We start from the raw sequence: 21,475 nt of genomic DNA, 5'->3' as shown, positions 1-21,475 counted from the left end.
ACAGAGGGGGCCATTTAAGCGCCCCCCCCGGGGGGGGACTTGCCTTCCTCGCTTGCGGGGGCGGGGGGGGGGAGAGAGAGAAGAGAGGAAGGGACCCTCCTGGCTCTCCAGAAACCTAAGGGAGGAGGGAGGGAGCCAGCCTGCCGGTCTCCCTGCCGAGGATGCCGAGCTCCGCCGCCGGAGCCGCAGATGCGCCCGGGTGGAAAGCGCGGGCGCGCAAGCCAAGCGGAGAGCAGCAGCCTCTCTCCTCTCCCCCCCCCCCCGCTCCCCTTCCCCTCTTTTCCCCCCATTCATTCGGGATCCTCACATACACCCCAGTCTCCCCTTCCTCTCAGTCTCTCTCTCTCCGATCTCCCCCCCCCCCAAGTCCCGGTCGAGCCCGGCAAGGTTGGCGCAGCGGCGCAAGATGCGCGCATCTCCCTTCCTTGGCTGAGCAACCCGGAGAGAGAGAGAGAGGGGGGGAGGGAGGGAGGGAGAGGACCCCCGCCAGAAGGAGGAGGAGGAGGAGGAGGAAGGTGGGGAGGGGGAGGAAGCGGCCGGCGGGGGCCTTGGGGCGGCCGGGCCAGCCGCGGGCAGGGAGCGCGGAAAGCACGCGCGCGGCCCCTCCGCCAAAGCCCCAGCAGGCTGGAGAGGCCACTGGGAGGGGGGGGCGCGGAGGGAAGGGCAGCGAAGGGGAGGGGAGGAAGGGGAGAGGGCCCCGATCCAGCCTCTTGGCGCGGAAGGGGAAGGGGTCTCCAGGGCTTCCTCCTCCTTCTCCTCCTCCGCCCCGCACCTCGGGATCCCTTGGGGAGGGAGGGAGGGGGGGCGGGTGGGAAAGAGGGCGACCGGGCCGGGGGGGGGGGGGGCTTCTCCGGACAAGGTCACCAGGAAGAGGGGGTGGTGGTCGGGGGGGAGCAGGGAGGGGAGGGGGGAGAAGGACCGCGGGGGGGGGGGGGAGCCGCCGCCCGACTCACCGTAGACGCCTTGCCCGGCGATGCCCTCCAGCAGCATCAGCATCACCATCAGCCCCAGCCCCAGCCGGGGGCCGGCCACCGCCCGCCCGCCGCCGCCGCCGCCGCCGGGGCCCCGAGCGCTCCCGGGGGAGGAGGAGGAGGAGGAGGAGGACCTGCCGCCGCCGCCGCCTTGGGCTACATCCATCTCGGCGCCCGGTGGAGGAGCCGCATAGCCCGGCGAAGAAGGGGGCCCCCGGGGCCGGAGGCGGGGCGCGCGCCGGGAGCCAGAAGGAGGAGAAGGAGAGGCAGCGGCAGCAGCAGCGGGCGCCCCCGCCCCGGGCGCTCCGGTAGGGAGAGCTGCACGGAGCCCGGCCGGGGAGAAGCACCACCAGCAGCAGCACCAGTAGCGGCGGCGTCCACCGGGGAAGCGCAGGCGGCGCCCCCGGGCGGCTAGATGGCGACGGCGCGGAGGAGGGAGGCGGCGGCGGCGGCGGCGGCTCCGGCGGGGCGTCCCTGGGCGGCAGCCGGCCGCGCCTCGGCCCGCGCCCCCGGCAGGGCGGCCGCCTCCGGGGCCATGGCCGGACGAAGCGCCCGCCTCCCTCTCGCCTCTCTCGCCTCTCCTCCCCGGGGCCGAGCGGACGGGGGCCCCTCCGGAGCGCGGACGGCCTCGGGCCTGGCTGGCGCGCTCGGTCACTCGGCTCGGCTCGGCCCGGGAGGCGGCGGCTCCTCCACCTCCTCCTCCTCCTCCACCACCACCACCGGCAGCAGCAACGGCAGCCCCCGAGCCGCCGACGTCAAGTGCGCGCCGCCGCCGCCTCTCGCTCTCGCCCGCTCGCCCGCCCGCTCGGCTGGGCTTCTCCGCCTCCGCCGCCGCCGCTGCCGCCGCCGCGGAATGGGAGGCGCCGCGCCTCCTGCCTGCCTGCCCTCCTTCTCGCCCGCCTTCTCCTCCGCCCGCAGCGGCGATCTGGCGGGCAGGTGCCGCCTTGCGGGCAGCACCGCGCGCTTCGTCAAGGGGGCGGCGCGCCTCCCCTCCTCCGCCTTCTCCTGCTGCTCTTTCACACGCACTCACTCACACTCACACATCCCTCCGCCGGCCTTCTTCCTCTCCTCCGCCTCCTCGCCGTTGCCTTGCCGAAGAGCGCGGTGTGACCCCGGAAAGCGGCCAAGCTGGCCCGCCTTCCCCTTTCGTCCGGGCTTGGTTCCTTCCCCTCCTCGATCGGAGTCGCTCTCCGGAGGGAGTCCACTTTCAAACAGGGTGGCTTCCTCACCCAACAGACCAGCTGGTCGGGTTTTAGGTGGCTTGGGTTTTTTCTTGCTCTCCAGGGTGTTGCTGGACTCGAAAGCCGCTCAACTCATTCCCTCTGGTAGGACCTTTCCCTCCCTCGGGAAGAATATGCCCTGTGATTAGAAGCCTAGAAGCCACACTGCACTCTTCTCTCCTGGGAGCTCTTTTCCAAGGTCCAAACACTGCTGCAGTTCAACCCATTGTGGCTGGCTTTCTGGTGAGTGGCAGCTTTCAGGTGACACAGACTTCTTGATCAACAGGCAGGAAGCCTGGCAGGTTTTGTAGCTTTATCCAGTGAAAAATGCTGTTTGACTTAGAACTTCACAGCTACGGAGCAGTCTAGTCGTCTCCGCAAAGCAGCCTGGCCCTTAACCGGACAATGGAACAAGCTGGATTGGGGGCAGGCAGGTCAGGGCCAACTTTGAGGCTGCACAGAATTCCTCAATATAAGCCGGATAGTCTAGTGATTAATGAATGTCACCAAAGAATTCACGGTGATTATGCAGCTGGACGAACAAGATCCACAAACAGGAACTTCTCTTACATTCTTTATTTTTATTTTTATTTGGTTTGCCTGGTTTTATTTACACACACACACACACACACACACACACAAAAGTAATATATTATATTATGTACATAATTATATACATAATATAATACAGTATACATAATGTATGTGTCTTTATTATTTTCAAGACACTACTCTGGGCTGTGTCCATCAGAAATTAAAAAAATAAACATACATTATGTAGACACGAATTACTGTATATAAAACATAACAAACAGAATTCCTCCTTACAAGTCACGATACAGGCGGCCAACCCAAAGCTTCTCGGGATGAAATGGATGCCATCTTCTTTCTCCTCCCTCCCTACGGATCCAGGAACAAGCTCTTGGGGGGAGCAGCTTTTTAAAGGCAGGACGGGAGGGTGCCTGGCGCAAGGCCCTGGGGGGGGGTCGCATCCCATCCTAAGGGATAAGGGGGGGCCACCACGGAGAAGGCCCCGGTGACCGTGTCCCCTCAGACCGACTCTTTTCCTTCCGAAAAGTTTGCCTCAGAAAAGCTTCCGCCTTGCCTTCCTGGCTGAGGCCATTTCGTTTTTACCTCAGAATCGTTCTGTTTCTCGGTGGGCTTTTAATCTTTCAGGGGACTTTCTATTTTTCTGGCCCATAACCTTTTGTGGACATGCGCTATTCTGATATATAACTATCAGAGTCCGGGCAGAGCAGTTTAAGTGGGTTGAAAGAAAAACACCCTTCAAACTGGGTATTCTCCTTTGTGTATGTTTTGTGCCTGCGAGTCATAACAAATAATCACTTGGTCTTGGTTAAAACATTAAATAACGTTCGCTGTTCAAAAGCATATGTATAATTTAGTAAAACTCTCAGTGCTTAGACCCATTGGTATTTGCCCTACCTGCAGTTTGTACTTGTTGCCACCCGTGTTTAGTAGAAGAAACAATATGGGTAAAAGCAAAAGAGGCAGTGACAGAGTTTACCTTCTTGGGCTCCATGATCACTGCAGATGGTGACAGCAGCCACGAAATTAAAAGACGCCTGCTTCTTGGGAGGAAAGCAATGACAAACCTTGACAGCATCTTAAAAAGCAGAGACATCACCTTGCCAACAAAAGTCCACATAGTCAAAGCTATGGTTTTTCCAGTAGCAATGGATGGAAGCGAGAGCTGGACCATAAAGAAGGCTGACCGCCGAAGAATTGATGCTTTTGAATGGTGGTGCTGGAGGAGGCTCTTGAGAACCCCCTGGACTGCAAGGAGAACAAACCTATCCATTCTGAAGGAAATCAACCCTGAGTGCTCACTGAAAGGACAGATCCTGAAGCAGAGGCTCCAGTCTTTGGCCTTCTGATGAGAAGAGAAGACTCCCTGGAAAAGACCCTGATGTTGGGAAAGTGTGAAGGCAAGAGGAGAAGGGGACGACAGAGGACGAGATGGCTGGACAGGGTCATCAAAGCTACCAGAATGAATTTGACACAACTCCGGGAGGCAGTGGAAGACAGGAGGGCCTGGCGTGCTCTGGTCCATGGGGTCACGAAGAGTCGGACATGACTTAATGACTAAAAAACAACAACCAAAAAAGCAAAGTAGAAGTGAATAAATAGAAATAAATAAGTAGAAATAAATAAAATAAATAAGTAGAAATAAAATGAAAGTAAAAATAAACAGTTTAAAAAAAGACAAAAACGGGCTGGCACCTTAAAGAATAACATCTATATGTTCTTAAGATGAGCTTTCATGGACAAGTCCACTTCATCAGGCAGAAGAGAAAAAGATGTAACATGGCGAATATGTACACATGGCATCAAGCTATGGCTGGTGAAATAGATGAAGCAACTGCCTCTCCCATCTCGACACTATTAAACTTTGAGCCCTGCCTGGCTCTGTCAACTCTTATCAGCCACCTTTTTGCCCTGCCAGCCTTTTCTGACCTGTATCTGAGCAACGTCTAATGGACACCTGCCTTGTACAGCCGCCTGCCTGCCTGGCTCCAGACCCGTTCTGATCCTGTCCGAATGCTTCACGATGCAAATATGACGCTCTAGCTCTTCCATGCAAAGACAGACAAACAGACATACACAAATGCTTACGATGTTGTACAATCAGATCCATCACAAGTTCCATTTAGGGCTTTATAGGTAAGAACCAGAACTTTGGACCATGCATGAAAGCAGATTGGTGACCGGGGCAGGTGGAGCAGAATGGGGGTGATATGTTCGCATTTCCTGACCCCAAAAGTCAGTGCTCTGGACCTCTTGAAAATCCTGTATCAGTCTCATGGGAAGCCCCGCATGAAGTAAGGTCTTTAGGAGTTCTGGCGCATTAAGCCTCCAAAATTCTGGACGACGAGAGTTTGCTCAGCAGCCAGGAGGTCAACGGTCCTTCCCATGAGGCAGAAGAACCTTGCCAACTCCAGCCACGTTTTCTCCTCCAGAAAGGGTTGCACCTTGGAAATGAAGTCTTTTTAGTGGGTCCCCAGAAGCCCTTTATGCAGGCAGCCGGCGAGTGAGGTGGACCTGTTGGCTCAGCTTAAGATGGACATCCAGTGCCAGCTTTGGAGTTGCACCGAACTTTCTAACGTTCACCGGACACTTTTCCCTCAGTGTGGCTGAGACGGCTACCTACAAATGCAAGCATTTGTTGTTGTTGTTTAGTCGTTAAGTTGTGTCCGACTCTTCGTGACCCCATGGACCAGTGCACGCCAGGCCCTCCTATCTTCCACTGCCTCCCGGAGTTGGGTCAATTTCATGTTGGTACCTTCGATGACACTGTCCATCCATCTCGTCCTCTGTCATCCCCTTCTCCTCTTGCCTTCACCCTTTCCCAACATCAGGGTCTTTTCCAGGGAGTCTTCTTTTCTCATGAGATGGCCATAGGATTGGGCCTTATCTGAGCAATATAATGCAAACATAGAAATACATTTATAGACCACTAAAAAAAAAATTAAAATCATCATCCAGTACATGAGCTTTCATGGATCAAGGTCACTTCGTCAGGCATGTACCAGTGAGAAGAACTTTAAAGTCCTTCAAAAGTTCATGGCGAGATGGATTTTGCCAAGAAAGTTACTCTTAGATGTAAAGTCCAAAAGTTCTCGGCAAGATGGCTTTCACCAGGCACATCTTTCTTAGATGTGAGGCAGGCAGCATTTGAATTGCTGTTTTAAAGTTAAGGCTGAGGCAGTTCTTCAAACAAAGAGCCATAGGCCATGCAGGCGGACCCCCGCTTTGTCTACTCTTGAATTTGTATTTTGTATTGACCACATGGCTCTCTTTCATTTCAGTGAAATTCAGCGTGCCAAGTAATTCAAAAGGCTTCATCGCTGGCTGCAAGGTTGTCTAAAAAAAGGAGTGCTGTGTAAATCCAAAGCTTGTCAATTAGCAGCAGCAGAAAGCAGGGCTCTGTCTCCCTGTAGCATACAGGAAACAGATGAATCACGCCTGCCGAAGCCTTCTTCCGTTCGTCTGTGTCGCAGTCTACCTGTATCAGAAAACCCGGGGCAAATCTGCAGCTCCTTTTATCCTGCCTGCTCCTTAATGTTAGATTGAGCTCTCTTTGGTTTGCAATGGAAGGAGACAAGCTTTCAAAGGCCGCCAGATGTTTTGCCTGTTGTCTGATCAGTTTTCCACCTGACAAGCAGATGCAGAAATGGTCTCCATGGCTGGAAAAAAAAATCTGCATACACTTCTCGCCGTAAACGTCCTTGAGGTTCATCCGTCGCAAGATGTGTTTACATCAACAGAAATAGTTTTGCCACTTTCCCCTGGTTTGTTTCTCTCACTTCTGAGTTATATTCCAAAGTGAGAAAAGCCAGGAAAGTGAATCCTTTCCTTTCCTAACTCCTTCATGGCTACCCTTGGTACTCTCGGCTTTCTTCGGATTTCATGACTGGATGGAGATATACAAAATCTCTCACAATTCAATTTTCTTCATCGTCCGCATTCAAGTTGTACGGTTCCTCTGTGATCATGATTTTTGCCTCCTTAACATTCAGCCGCCATCCTGCTTCGGCACTTTCTTACTTCCACTTTCTCCAAAAGTCGTTTCAAGCCACTGCGTCTTTCTGCCTGGTAAGAGGGTGTCCTCTGCCTATCTCAAAGTGTTGATGTTTCTTCCACCCATATTCACTCCTCTTCCATCTCAATCTGAAATATTTTTGGCATCACCTGGCAGGACAAAGCTCCAAATAGAGTAGTCCTACAGCGAGCTGGAATTTTTAGCATGTATACATTACTGAAACAGTGCCATCTACGTTGGCTTGGGCACGTCGTGAGAATGGCTGATGGTCGGATTCCAAAGGATCTCCTGTATGGAGAATGAGTGCAGGGAAATCGCCCCAGAGGGAGACCACAGCTGCAATACAAGGAGATCTGCAAGTGAGATCTGAAGGCCTTAGGGATGGACCTCAACAGATGGGAAACCTTGACCTCTGAGCATCCAAGCCTGGAGGCAGGCAGTGCATCACGGCCTCTCCCAATTTGAAGAGACCCTTGTCCAGCAGGCTGAGGCCAAAAGGCAGTCCCGAAAGCAGCCAAAGCAGGGAGCTGGACAGGGGACAGATTGCATTTGTGTTCAGTGTGGGAGGGATGGTTACTCTCGAATTGACCTCCTCAGCCACACTAGATGCTGTTCCAAGTCCTCCATACAGAGCATGTTCCCATAGTCTCTCAAGACTGAAGGATGCCTAATCATCTGAATCTAGTCTGGCTTTCCATGTGAAAAGTTCTGTGTAGAGATGGAACAGATAAAGAGATAAAATGCGCCCTGGTCTTGACACCTTGGCCTCTGCCACACCATTCTGTTTCCTTGTATCCTGTCCTGATGTTAGTTTCTTGCCCACAATAAAAATTACGCATCAGGGGAGAGAGGTTGGGGCATCTTTAGGGGATGGGAAGATGTGTTTGCTTATTTCTTTTTGGGGAGGGAAAAAAACCTCATTCTGGGTTTCTCGCCATTGATTTCTGAGATCTGATCCCAAACAGAGGAACCAGAAAAGAGCCATGAACCAAAACAGCCCATCCTGGAAAGACAGTGACCGGTTTTAACCCCACTTTGATATGTCCCCTAGGGATCCAGCCAGATGGCTTGCGTGAAAAATCACTTACTCCAAGGCTTAAATCTTAGAATCACAGAATCACATGATAATGGAGTTGGAAGGGGGCCTCTAAGGCCATCCAGTCCAACCCCCTTCCTGCTCAAGGCAGGTATCTAGATCACAGCAATAACACGGGTGTGTGGTCTCCAGAGGCCAGATTCTTGCATGATGGACCCAACCACCCAGATTATTAAACAGTGACTCCTTAAATGCTTTTAAAATGTGAGTTCATGCTGTGAAAAAAAATTACTTTGTTTGGACTGTAGTCCCCAAGACAACTCTCAGCATTCCGGGGGTTATAGACCAAAAATGTCATCTTGAGGAGTCTTCAAGATGGATCATCCTCACCCTTTGTGCAGGAAAGGCAATGCTTAAGATAATCAACACATTGGAAACTGCTTTCTCTGGCATCTCAGAGACCCATCTCTCCATTTGCGACCTGATCCTTTTAATGGGAGATACCGGGAGCACAACCTCGGGCATGCTGTGTGCAGAACACGCACTTTGGCAGTGAATCCTGGTTGAACCCCCTTCCGGAGATCCCAACACCCATTGTCTTTTTGACAACACATCTCCTGTGCCCCATAGTGGGGGTTTAAAACAAGCCAAACCATTACTCTGAGACCCAGGAAAATTCCTAGGGCAGGGAAGGGACATCGCATGCTAGAATCATGCTGTTGGAAGGGGGGTCCCTCTAAGGCCATCAAGTCCAACCCCCTGCTCAAGGCAGGAATCCCAAATGAAGCAGATCGGACAGAGGGTTGTCTAAATTTCCCTTGAAGGCCTCCAGGGTTAACAGCGGTCAAACCTCTTGAGGTAGCTGGTTCCATTGATTCATTCATTTGTTTAAAATATGTTTACCGTGCCTTTCTCCTTAATAAGGACCCAAGATGTTGTACATCATTAAAAGACAATATTTAAAGCTAAGAACAGGAAGTGTACAAATATTTAAAAAGGAGCAAACGAATACCATTCTGAGAGATGGTAAACGCATGTTGTATAAAGACCCAGTCAGAGCAGCAAGGCCTAAAAACAGCCAGTCACTGAGGGGAGACTGGCCTCAAGAGAAAAGTCTATTTGCCTGCCTCTGGATGGAAGGACAGTCAAGATGGGGCCAGCCTGGCCTCCAGTGGCAGGGAGTTCCAGAGTCTAAAGGAGCAGCCACAGAGAAGGCCCTTCTCCCGCGTCCTCACCAGACGCCGCTGTGAAGGTGGCGGGACCCAGAGAAAGGCCCTCTCCTGAGGATCTTAACGCCCAACCCAGTTCATGGTCGTCCTGCTCTAACAGTTAGGATGGTTTTCCTGATATTCAGCTTTCCTGTCGCTTGAAGCCATTGTCATGTCCAGTACTCGGGGATGATGGAAAACAGATCCTGCCCCTTCCTCTGGATGACAGCCTTTCAAATAGTTGAAATGTGCTATCCTATCACCCCTCCGTCTTCTTTTCCAGAGGCTAAACATGCACAATTCTATCAGTCTTTCCTCCTAGGGCTTGGTTTCCAGCCCCCTGATCATCCTCGTTGCCCTCCCTCTGGGCTTGCTCCCGTTTGTCAGCCTTCACGAATCCTGCTCTGGGAGGAGCTCCAGAAACCCGCAAGATGGCCAGAATCCGTCCACCTCCGCTGATTGGGACGGCGTCAAGTTCCTTCTGCGTCCCACTTCCTTCTTCTTTCTGTCTCATCGGGGCCGAAGGACGGGAGAGTCTGGAGGAAGGGCAAGTGCTAGAACCTCCATTCTTTAATATCCTTTTTTTCCAACGAAGATGACAATGATTTGAAATCCCAAACGGAATTGTTTTGCAATCCCGGCTGGCTGCTTGAGGGCACGGCTTCCTTCCATCCTTCGCACCACGATGGCTTTCACACATGGGGAGAAGCCAGCGCCTTCGACATCCTATTTTAGGTGGTGGTGAGTCAGCTTCCCCCATTCGCTTTGGCCCGCTGACATGATTTCCCTCTCCCAGAAAAGGGGCTCTCTCTTTTTTCCCCGCAGACATTAGCACCGTAGCCCATTAGCTTAGCAATCTGGCGGTTGGCATAATGACTTCATGAGTTCTCTGGATCCTTTATTCATCTCCCCCCTCCCCGGCAAGGAAATGATGAGCACTATTAGCTCCAGTTAGGGAAATAGGTAAGTAAGTTCAATAGCCCTCCTTTTTGCCCAAGCTGGACTTCGAGGTCGTTTAACTGAAAAGGCACATGCAAAATGCAAAAAAGTTTACCACTGAAACACAAGATTCAAACACAGCTGAGCAAAGACTAGAGTACAGTGGTGCCTCGCTAGACGATGATAATCTGTTTCACTGAAATCGCTGTTTAGCGAAATCATTGTCTAGCGAAAAGCATTTCCCCATTGGAATGCTTGAAACCTGTTTAATGTGTTCCAATGGGGAAGAATCATCGTTGTCTAGCGAAGATCGGCCATAGGAAAACCGCTTTGCGAACCGCCAACCAGCTGTTTAAATCACTGTCTTGCGAAGCTTAGGTCCCGAAAACACCTGTTTGCGAGCGCAGAGGGAGCTGTCAATATCGTCGTCTAGCGAAAATCGGTTTGCAAAGCAGGGACGAAACATTGTCCAGCGAAATTCCCCCATAGGAATCACTGTTCTGTGAATCCCTATAGCGATCGCAAAAAGCCAATGTCTAGCGAAAAAACTGTCATGCGAGGTAACTGTCTAGCGAGGCACCACTGTACATAAAAGTCTGTTGATAACTGGTGAATCGCACACCAGTAACAGCTCCGGCAATTTCAAGAAGGCTGCTTTTCCAACCAACAAGGACCGATCTTAGCGGTCAAAGGCCCGTTGGAAGACAAGGGAAGACCACAGGGTGGAGAATAGTGGAGGTGTTCCAGACACTGGGAGCAGCCACTCAGTTGGCCCTCCTGCGTATCGCCACCAGATTCCTCCAAAAATGATGATCTAGGGCCGTGATGGTGAAGCTTTTTTTTATCCCAAGTGCCCAACCTGAAAACAACAACAACAACAACAACAACAGCAGCAGCAACAAGAACAACCCAACGGGTGGCAGGTGGCAGCAGTGGCAGAAACAGAAGTGGTAGTGGAAGGGGGAATCCCAGGCACGGAGGTCCCCCCAGACCCCACTCCGTATCCGCCTCCCGTCCTGCCCAACCCCGCCACTGCCTATAGCTTGGCCGGCCCACCAGCGCCAGCGGCTCTGGATCCTGGCCTGCCGCCTGTTGGGGCGCTAGCCCTGCGGCTGCAGCCGCCTCCTCAGGTTTGGCTGCCAGGGGTAGCGATCCAGCAACGTATGGCTCCTGTGCCCACAGAGAGGGCTCTCTGTGCCAGCTGAGACACATGCGCCGTAGGTTCGCCCCTCAGTGGTCTAGGGTGGGGGTCAAACAAGATGAGAAGCAGCATGTCACTTAAAGCAAAGCTCCTTGGAGAGTTAAGAGACGTCTCTTCATCCTGGCGCAAGGTTTCCTAGTTTCTGCCTGTCATATTAGCTTGGTGCTAGGAGTCAGCACAGGTTTTGATTTTCAAGTCTGGTTGCTCAGAGATTTGAAGGAATTGTGTCTCTGGAGGGAAAACAGGCATTTACATCAATGACCGGGATCTAGACAGGAAGACTCATTAACTTTTGCATCTGACATTAAACTGAGAGAGGTGGCTAATGCCGCAGAAGGCAGAATCGGGATTCAGGAAGACCTCAACAGAAGGGAAGAACGGTACAAAACAAAAGGAGTTTCAGTAGGGGAAATTAAAATTTTTGCTTTTAGTCAGGAAAAAGAAAAACAGATGTGCAGGGAGAAGGAGAGAGATGGCTGGCTTGACAGTGGCAGTCGTGAAAAGTGTCTAGAGGCCTTAGTAGACCACAAGCTCAACAGGAGGAGTCAGCAGTGTGAGGCCAAGGGAACAAAAGCCAAGGCAATATTAAGTTAAATTAACAGAAGCATAGTGTCTAAATCAAAGGAAAGGACGATACCACTTTATTCTGCATTGAATGGATCTCGCCTGAAATACTGTGTCCAGTTATGGGCACTGCAATGTAAAAAGGACATCTAGAGGTTGGAACATGTCTGGAGGAAACCAACGGGAGAAAACGATTCTGTGGCTTCCGAACCACCTTAGGTCCTTTTAAGGGAAAAGGTGGGGTAAAAAATTTTAAAACAATATTTATGCAACCATGCATGCTGCCTTTAGTAGTTTTGGCTGGGATGATGGCCAGTCGCTAATAGCACCAACCCTTCATTCCTTCCCTGCCTCTGGTTTCAAACAGAGTCCCACCTCTTTGCTCTGTCTCTTTTCCTGTCTCTTCTGCCTGTTGGAAGTAGTCAGTGAGTCTGTTGGAGCCTGTTGCTGAAAGCAGTCCTGTTTGTCAGTTTGCCGTTTGATCTGTTGATTTGTAAGTAAGGAAACCTTTCATTCTTTCTCTTACAGATGTCTCAGAGTGGGTTCCTGAGACTGTAAGATAAAGGTTCCCCTTGACATTGAGCCCAGTCATGTCCGACTCTAGGGCGCGGTGCTCATCCCCGTCTCCAAGTCATAGAGCCAGCGTTTGTCCATAGACAGTTTCCCGTAGTCACATGGCCAGCGTGACTAGACACAGAATGCTGTGACCTTCCCACCGTGTTGGTACCTATTTATCTACTCGCATTTTTACATGCTTTCGAACGGCTAGGTTGGCAAGAGCTGGGACAAGCGACAGGAGCTCCCTCCGTCGCGTGGATTCGATCTTACGACGGCTGGTCTTCTGACCTTGCAGCACTGAGGCTTCTGCGGTTTAACCCACAGCGCCACGTCCCTAGAAATGTCTCAGAGTGGGTCCTTGAGACTGTAAGTGCCAGTTAATGAGAAAAGAGGGGTGGACTACTCTGGGGCACTTGGAAGTGATTCTGCTCTGGTGGATCCCTGTATTTCTGCTGCACAACTAGAGGAGTTTATCCAAAAATCTGAAGCTCTGGAACGTGTTCAAAGAATTCCTGAGTAAACAGGAAAGTCTGAGGTCTTTCTTAGACCTCCCACTTTGCCCATGATATGCACGGCATATGCTTCAAGCCGGAGAGAAGCTGGAATGGACAAAATGTGACATTTGAAATTAACTGTAAGAACAGCAGAAGGCCACCTGGCCTTTTCTTTTCCCTCTTTCCGCCAGGGAAACGAGAGTGCCCAAAATGAATGACAAACGATACCGGCTGGAGAGGGCTGACCTGCCTGTCAAAAATATCCTTCCAGAGGGGCACACGGTGGTTGGCTAACAGCCTTAACTGGATCCGGAGGCAACCGGCCAAGATACCTGATGCTCTCTTGGCAACCGGCTAAGCTCTCCCTTGGCACGGTGGCTCCCAGCCATCGCAGCGGCTCTGTCGGGAAAAGCAGGACGGCGCTCTTGCTATGGCCGGATCCTCACTCGGGTGGAAAACCCACGTCTGTCTCGAAATGCAGATGGGGGCTCGCGTAACGGAGTCCCTTCTTTCCCCCACCCCATGCCGGGGCAGAGCAACCCTCTACCCAAAGCATGCCAAAATGTTTGAAGAGCTACACCGCTCTCCGGGATCTTGCAGCGTTCTCCCCTTGAGGAAGAAGGGGGAAGTGGCAGAATTGTAGGGTTGGGGGAGAAGAGAGGAAATGAAAAGCAAAAGAGTGTGGCCCTAGAGCAGATGTATTTCAGCGTGAGCTTTTCCTGGATCAAAATCCACTTTTTGAGGCCCAAGGAATGTAGCTAGGTGTCCTCCGTATTTATTCCTGTCCCCAGGTAGTGAGAGGCATAAGCAGGTGGGGATGGCAGTAATAGAGAAAGTGGCCATGGTTCGTTAATACAGGAATGGGGCTATCAAGCTCTTAATTACTTGAGTTAGCAGACTCTAGCCAGGGTGATCAACTGTATGCCAGGTAGATTTGCATCTGCAGCGTGCAAAGATATTCATGGCCGACCTGGAATGCATTTTTCCCCTTTCCTTTCCTTTTCCTCCCATTTAATTTTGCTAAAATGCTGAGACATACTAACACAGCTACTTTTTTAAAAAACCAAAGAAGAGGAATCACCTTTTCCACAGTGAGATTCCTGGGCCCCCCACTCCACCCGAGAAATGTCACAAGAAGTCTTGTGGGCTCTTTTCAGACGTTTTCAGATTTATTTGATTTGGGTGATCTGCTGAGCTGCACAGGATTCTTAGTGATCCCTGTGCAGAATGTCATCCAATAGTATTGTGGTATCTCCAGGGATCTGTTCTAAAGTCCTTACCCGTGGATACTCAAAAACACAGATGTTATCAAACGCTATACATTGCAAAGCTTCTGGCTCTCTCTAGTGGCCAGTTCTTGTAAATACACCCTGGAAATACATACGTACACACATGTATTTCTGGGTTGTTTTTTTATTTAGTATTTTCAGCCAGCAGATAAATGAATCAGTGGATACTGATCCTGCAGATAGGGAAAGTCCAGCTGTATTTCAGAATCTGAGTAGGATTTCTATAGAAAGGGCAGCCAGATTGCTCAGGATGGCTACAAGAGCTGTGCAGGACAGTGTGTATCCCGAACCGGATTCAGTAGAAAAGGTGTTCAACTAGGCAGAAGTTTGCAGTGTCCAGCTCAGAACCATGAATGGGGAAAACAAAGGATGAGGTGCTGAGCCGAGGGGGAAAGAAATCTTTCTGGGGTGATGGAAATTCTCAATAGGGACTCTACGCAAGATTCAGAAAAGTGCCAAGGAGGAGAAATGCTGAGAATATTCACCCCTTGTCCCTCAACTAAGGCCACCGGATGGTCTTCAGCACACCTGAAAAAGTAAATCATGGACACAGATCTCAAGGGTGAGGCAATACATCTGGACTTCTTGCTGCAAGACCCCCTTTGCATAGAATCATAGAAAAGTGAAGTTGGAAGGGGCCTGTAAGGCCATCCAGTCCAGCCCCCTGCTCAAGGCAGGAATGTAATGAAAGCATATCTCCCAGGTGATGGTCTAGGTTTTTCTTGAATGCCTCTTGTGTCAGAGCACTCACCTGCTCCTGAGGTATCACTGCACAACTCTTGTGTTCTTCTGGATCAGCGAGAGAGCAGGTTGAACCCCATGCCCTGCGCAGACCCTGTGCCATCTCTGTGACACCAGGTCTGGGTCCAGAAGAAGATGCCGTCAAAGGCTCATTGGTCAAGAAGCGGGAGGGGGGAGGACCCAGAACAGGCTCAGGATCCAGGTGGACGCGTGGACCCGAAAGGCCTCGCTGGTGGCTTCTTGAAGGGCAGGGAGGACCCGCTTTGAGAATAAGCCAAGCCGACCTGAGAGCCCTGTTACATACAGCACTGATGTTACCTGTCTGTCATGGGTTTGGAGGGAAAGTTCCATCCTATGGGGAGTGGAAGGCGGGACATCAGAAGGAGGGGCTGTACTGTATATATATGTGAAGCCTGTGTGGTGAAGGAGGAGAGCTGGAGGAGAGCTGGAGGAGAGCTGAGAGAAGAAGCTGGTGTGGGAGTCTGTGTGTCAGACAGGGTACTACTGTGTGTCAGTCAGTACCAACCTGATAGGTTCAGGTGTCTGTATGGGAAGCCAGAACTGATAGGTTCAGGGTCTGTGCTTTATTTAAAGGTGTTCTGTGTGAACCAAACTGGTGTATGTATGATTGAGACTAAGCCACGTTACTGTATCTTATTCACTTGATCATTTTATTTTTCCTGTGTGTTATTTAAATAAACCTTATTCCTTTGTTTGTTAAAAATCCATTCCTGGTCTGTGTGACTCCTTACAGGGAATGGTTGGTGGCAGCTTAGTGAAACTGTGGCACATCCCAGTAGGTCTGGGGTTGTCACATTGATTGGTGTCCAGCGTGTGGGATACGACTGGTCCAGTTGTCCAGTGGTCCAGCAAAGCCTTGGCAAGTGTGCCCAGAGCAAGGGGGGGTCTAGTCAGGGACAATCTGAGGGCGCGTAGGTAATCTTCTAGGCGTACCTCACGGGGAGGTGCGCTAGTGGAAGAACGTGCCAACTGGGGACTAGATTAGGGAGCTCTGAGGCAACCTGTTTTGGCGGGAAAAAAGCTGAGGCAAAACTGTGTGAAGTAGAAGTGATCTAGCCTGTCTGCTGAGAGGCCTAGCAGAGGGGGGTAGACTCTGGCTTGCAACAGTTGCAAGTTAGTGCTGAAGAACAGCAGCACTCTATAGAAAGCTGGTTCTGAGGCAAAAGAGAAGAAAAAAAAAAGTGGTCGCTTTATTTTGAGGCTTGACTTTTGAAAGCAGCCTGTTCTGGGGGGGGGGATTATGCCCTTGACTCGAAGCCAAATGGCAGAAATGGGTGAAGTGAAAGACCCACAGGTGGACCAAGGTTCTGAGGATGAATTTGGCTCAGTGCAGGATGACAGCACGGGAGAGCAGAACCCAGAACTCAGGAAAATGCTCATAGCCCAACAGCATGAACTGAGGGTGAGGGAAATGGAGGAAAGGGAAAGAGAGAAACAAAGGCAATTTGAAATAGAGAGAATGGAAAGAGAAGAAAGAATGGAGAGGGAGAGAGAGAAAATTGCTCTGGAAAAAGAAAGGATGGCGTTTGAGTTAAGAAAATTGGAACTGATGAATCAGAACAATAATAACAATAGAGATTCTGAGGGGGGCCAATTGTCTAAAACTGACCTGAAGAAATTCCCTGTATACCACAAGGGAGATTGCCCTGAGGTGTTCTTTTCCCTCGTGGAAAGAGCGTTTGTGGACTTCTCAGTGAGGGAAACTGAGAAGATGACCATTATGCGATCTTTAATCAGTGGCAGCCTGGCAGAAGTCTATGCAGAGATGCCAGAGGAACTGCTAAAAGATTTCGCTGAGTTTAAAAAACTGGTGTTTGCCAGACATGGGATAAATGCGGAACAGCTGAGGCAAAGATTCAGGTCACTCACCAAGAAACCAGAGCAGACTTTTACCCAAGTGGGGGCCCAACTGGTGAGGCTGCTAGAGAAATGGCTATCTCAGGAGGGGACAGAGACCTTCCAGCAGCTTAAAGACCTGATAGCGCTGGAACAGTTTTATTCAGTCCTGCATGGGGAACTGAAGTTCCAGGTGAGGGAAAGGAAACCGAAATCTGTGGCAGAGGCGGCCGAGATCGCAGATTTTATTTCCCAAATAAGAAAGCCCTTAGGTGAGGGGAAATCTGTAGGTAAACCCAAAGAAACCTACAGCAAGTACTCTCAGGGACCAGGAAGAAACCAGCAAGGGGGAGGGGCCCATGGTGAAGGGAAGCCCTCAGACATGAAACCAAGACCTCAGATTTTGGAGGGAAAACCAAAACAAGATGAGAAAGACTCAAAATATAGCAGAAAATGTTATTTCTGTCAGGGAAAGGGCCATCTAATCTCAGAGTGTGAGAAATTAAAGCAGCTAAAAGGAAATGTGCCTCATGATTCGAGTGGAACCAAGCCAAAAGCTGTGTTCTGTGTCCAGAAAGAGCAAAGCTCCTTGTCACTGAGGGAGCCTGTTGCCATGGCTACTCAATCTGGAACAGTGACATCTGCTGATCAGGCTGAGGAAAATGGTCCTCTTGTGGAGGTCAAGCGCTGCTTGCTAGTGAGAACAGATTCACAGTTGTTCGAAACAGCAGGGGTGGACGTAGGAATACTTGACCATCGGTATCGGGGGTTAAGGGATACTTGTTCCCAGGTGACCCTGTGCCATCCAGATATTATTCCTAGGGAGTATGTAATCCCAAATGAGAGCATAAAGGTGGCAGGGATTGAGGGACAGGTGATCTCACTGCCAGTAGCGGAGATACCTGTGAGCTTTCAAGGCTGGAGGGGAGTTTGGCGGCTAGCGATTTCATCGACTCTGCCAGCAGCCGTGCTCGTGGGAAATGACCTGGCTGAACATGTGAAACGGGTGCTAGTGATTACACGTTCACAAGCCACCACGGGGACAGTTCAGGGGGGTAATGATGAGCCCGAGACGGAAGCAGATGATGGGAGTTCCGAAGCTGTGGTGGAAACCTTAACCACAGACAGCCGATTTGGCCAAGAGCAAAAGGCAGACGCCACTCTCCAAAAATGTTTTGAACAGGTGACAGACGCCCAGCTAACACCTGAAACCCCAGTGAGATTTCATGAGAAAAAGGGAATTTTGTATAGAGAGACCCTGAGGAATATCTCAAAAGGGGGAGATGGGATCAGAAGTCAGCTAGTGGTACCTGAAAAGTATCGCCCCATGATCTTACAAAGGGGGCACTCTGACATGTTTGCTGCGCATTTAGGGGTGAACAAAACACAGCAGAGAATCACACAGAATTTTTACTGGCCTGAAATAGGGAAGCAGATCAAAGAGTTCTGTAAACAATGTGATGTGTGTCAAAGGCAGGGGAATAGCCGCGACAGGACCAAAGCAAAGTTGTGCCCTTTGCCTGTGATTGACACTCCGTTCAAATGCATAGGGGTGGATATTGTGGGACCTTTGCCCAAGGCCACAAAGAGGGGGAACAGGTTCATTCTCACCATTGTGGACCATGCTATGAGGTACCCTGAAGCCATACCCTTGACTAACATTGAAACTAACACAGTGGCAGATGCCTTGGTGGGGTATATGTCCAGGATGGGATTTGCCTCAGAAATAATCACAGATTTGGGCGCATCGTTCACATCGAAGCTCATGAAACGCTTATGGCAAATCTGTGGAATTAAGCACAAGGAAACCACTGCCTATCACCCTGAAAGTAATGGGTTAACGGAGAAGTTCAATGGGACTTTGATGCGCATGATTAGGGCTTACTTGGCGGAGAATCCAAACAATTGGGACCAGAAGCTGCAATCCCTTTTGTTTGCTTATCGATCAGTGCCACAAGCCAGTACCGGGTTCAGTCCGTTTGAACTTTTGTTTGGGAGAAGGGTGAAAGGGCCACTCAATTTGATCAAACAAAATTGGGAGCAGATCACCCAGGATGACCCACAAGACGTTGTGACATATATAGACTCTTTAAGGAATGACCTAAAGAGAAACCTAGAGCTAGCAGCAGAGACCCTGCAAGCTCAAAAGGTCAGAAAGAAAGCTTGGGATGACCAGGAAGGCAGGGAGAGGCACTTTAACCCAGGGGAGGAAGTGCTTTGGCCTAGGCCCTGCAAAGAAAACAAACTGCAGCTGGGTAGCCCAGAAATAAAATACTTGGGTGACATAGTAGGGGGAGGAGTGATCAAACCCCTAGAGGCCAAGATAGAAGCTGTTCGTGATTGGCCTAGACCCAACACCAAGAAAAAAGTCAAATCATTTCTTGGGTTGGTGGGCTACTACAGAAAGTTCATCCCGAGGTTTAGCGAGATAGCGACTCCGCTGACCGATCTGACGCGGAAGAAGACTGATGACCGCATCCCGTGGACCAGCGACTGTGAGGAGGCGTTCCAGAGGTTGAAGGAGGCCCTCATCAACTATCCAGTGCTGCGTGCTCCAGACTTCGACCGAGAGTTCATCATCTACACCGATGCGTCTAACAGCGGGGTAGGAGCAGTTCTTTGCCAGGAGGATGAGAATGGTGACCAGCATCCAGTGTCCTACCTGAGTAGGAAACTCCAGAAAGGTGAGAGACATTTGGCAACCGTGGAAAAGGAGTGCCTGGCCATAGTCTACGCGATCCAGAAGGCCAAGCCTTACATCTGGGGAAGACATTTTATTCTGTGCACTGACCATTCACCACTGCAATGGTTAAAGACAATGAAAACCCACAATAGTAAACTTATGAGGTGGGCTTTAAACCTGCAAGACTATGACTTTGAAGTGAAGGTGGTCAGAGGGTCAGTGAACTGTGTTGCTGACGCCTTGTCAAGAAGACCCGAAGAATGAAGACGGCGAAAGAAACATGGACTATGTATATATTTTGGTGACCAAAGGTTAAATGTACTTGTTTATTAAACATGCTTGGTTTGTATGAATAAAGGTAACTTGATGTATTGTAAATGGTAAATGTTTAAATGCCTAATTGATATGTTTATCCTAAAGTAAGTATGGTATTGTATGTTAATGTATAACTGTTTTTGTATGTTTTGGATCCAGGTTGTTTTTTGGAGAAAAGCACTTTAGCTTTCCCCCTACAAAACAACTTATAAAGAGGGGAGGTGTTACATACAGCACTGATGTTACCTGTCTGTCATGGGTTTGGAGGGAAAGTTGCATCCTATGGGGAGTGGAAGGCGGGACATCAGAAGGAGGGGCTGTACTGTATATATATGTGAAGCCTGTGTGGTGAAGGAGGAGAGCTGGAGGAGAGCTGGAGGAGAGCTGAGAGAAGAAGCTGGTGTGGGAGTCTGTGTGTCAGACAGGGTACTACTGTGTGTCAGTCAGTACCAACCTGATAGGTTCAGGTGTCTGTATGGGAAGCCAGAACTGATAGGTTCAGGGTCTGTGCTTTCTTTAAAGGTGTTCTGTGTGAACCAAACTGTTGTATGTATGATTGAGACTAAGCCACGTTACTGTATCTTATTCACTTGATCATTTTATTTTTCCTGTGTGTTATTTAAATAAACCTTATTCCTTTGTTTGTTAAAAATCCATTCCTGGTCTGTGTGACTCCTTACAGGGAATGGTTGGTGGCAGCTTAGTGAAACTGTGGCACATCCCAGTAGGTCTGGGGTTGTCACAAGCCCAAAGCACAGAAATCCATCTGAACGCCGAAGAAGTGGACTCCTCCAGAAACGCTCACGAAGAATCCTAGAATCATGGAGTGGGAAGGGGGGCCCCTAAGACCATTGAGTCCAACCCCCCCCCGCTCAAATCAAAGCAGATCGGACGGAGGGTGGTCCCATTTTCTCTTGAAGGCCCCCAGCCTTGGAGTGTTCAGCATCTCCCCCCCCCCCCGAGATCATGGGTTCCACTGTCGTACTGCTCTAACAGTTAGGAGGTTTCTCATGATATTCAACCGAAATCAGCTTCCTGTGACTTGAGTCCGTGGTTGGGTGTCCTGCACTCTGGGGGACGATCGATCAAGTGTCTGAAGACTATCTCCCCTCCGTCATCTTTTTCCCCAAGGCTAGACATACCCAGTCTTTCCTCACGGGGCTTGGTTTCCAGCACCCTGACCATCCTTCCTGCTCTCCTCTGAACTTGCTCCCGTCTGTTGGCCTCCCTTCTTAAAGTGCGTTGTCTCGGACTCAAAAATGAGACCCTAACCAACATAGAACAGAGGAGGGGCTGGCACATTTCTATATTCTTTATTTTTCTTTTGTTTTTGTCTGATCCCCCAAAAGACGTCGACATCCAAAGCGTGTTTCAGAAATGACACTGTTTGGGGCGCCCTTTGGCAAGCTGTATTTAGTACCGATGTATTTTGCTTGTGGGCCAACTTTCTTCCAGTCCACCCCCCACCCTTTCCTCAGATCCAAGCTCCCACTAGATAGTTTGTTTATCTTATTTTTATTTATACAAGTTATTTATATGCCAACTTTCTCCCAGAACACAGACCCCATGCTGTTTACAATGGAGTATACATTGCAGTGAGGTACAAATACTAAAACAGAATGAAGCCCATTATTTAAACATGCAGTTAAAAGTAAAATGTTGCCAACCTGTTTAATTGAAATACTCAAAATGTTCTACCTAAAATAATCATCGAATTGTCGTAAGGTTGGAAGGGACCTCGGAGATCCTCTAGTCCAACCCCCTGGAGCCCAAGGCAGGAGACCTCAGACCATCCTGGACAGGTGGCTGTCCAAACTTCTCTTGAAAACCTCCAG

The 21,475-nt window shown here is 50.3% G+C and overlaps 1 protein-coding gene across 2 annotated transcripts in view; it reads right to left on the bottom strand.

Moving 5' to 3' along the window:
* Positions 1-1,991, bottom strand: part of MDGA2 (MAM domain containing glycosylphosphatidylinositol anchor 2) — a 504,154-nt gene extending 502,163 nt beyond the window's left edge. For both annotated transcript variants that reach the window (XM_072986938.2, XM_072986939.2), the window contains exon 1: positions 954-1,991. In XM_072986938.2, the coding sequence (XP_072843039.2) occupies positions 954-1,137 (184 nt within the window). In that variant the 5' untranslated portion in view covers positions 1,138-1,991. The remainder of the gene's footprint in view (positions 1-953) is intronic.
* Positions 1,992-21,475: the final 19,484 nt, after the last annotated feature.

This window comes from Pogona vitticeps, chromosome 1 (assembly GCF_051106095.1).
Source record: "Pogona vitticeps strain Pit_001003342236 chromosome 1, PviZW2.1, whole genome shotgun sequence".
NCBI classification, from domain to species: domain Eukaryota; kingdom Metazoa; phylum Chordata; class Lepidosauria; order Squamata; family Agamidae; genus Pogona; species Pogona vitticeps.
This window is presented reverse-complemented; position numbering and strand designations above follow the sequence as displayed.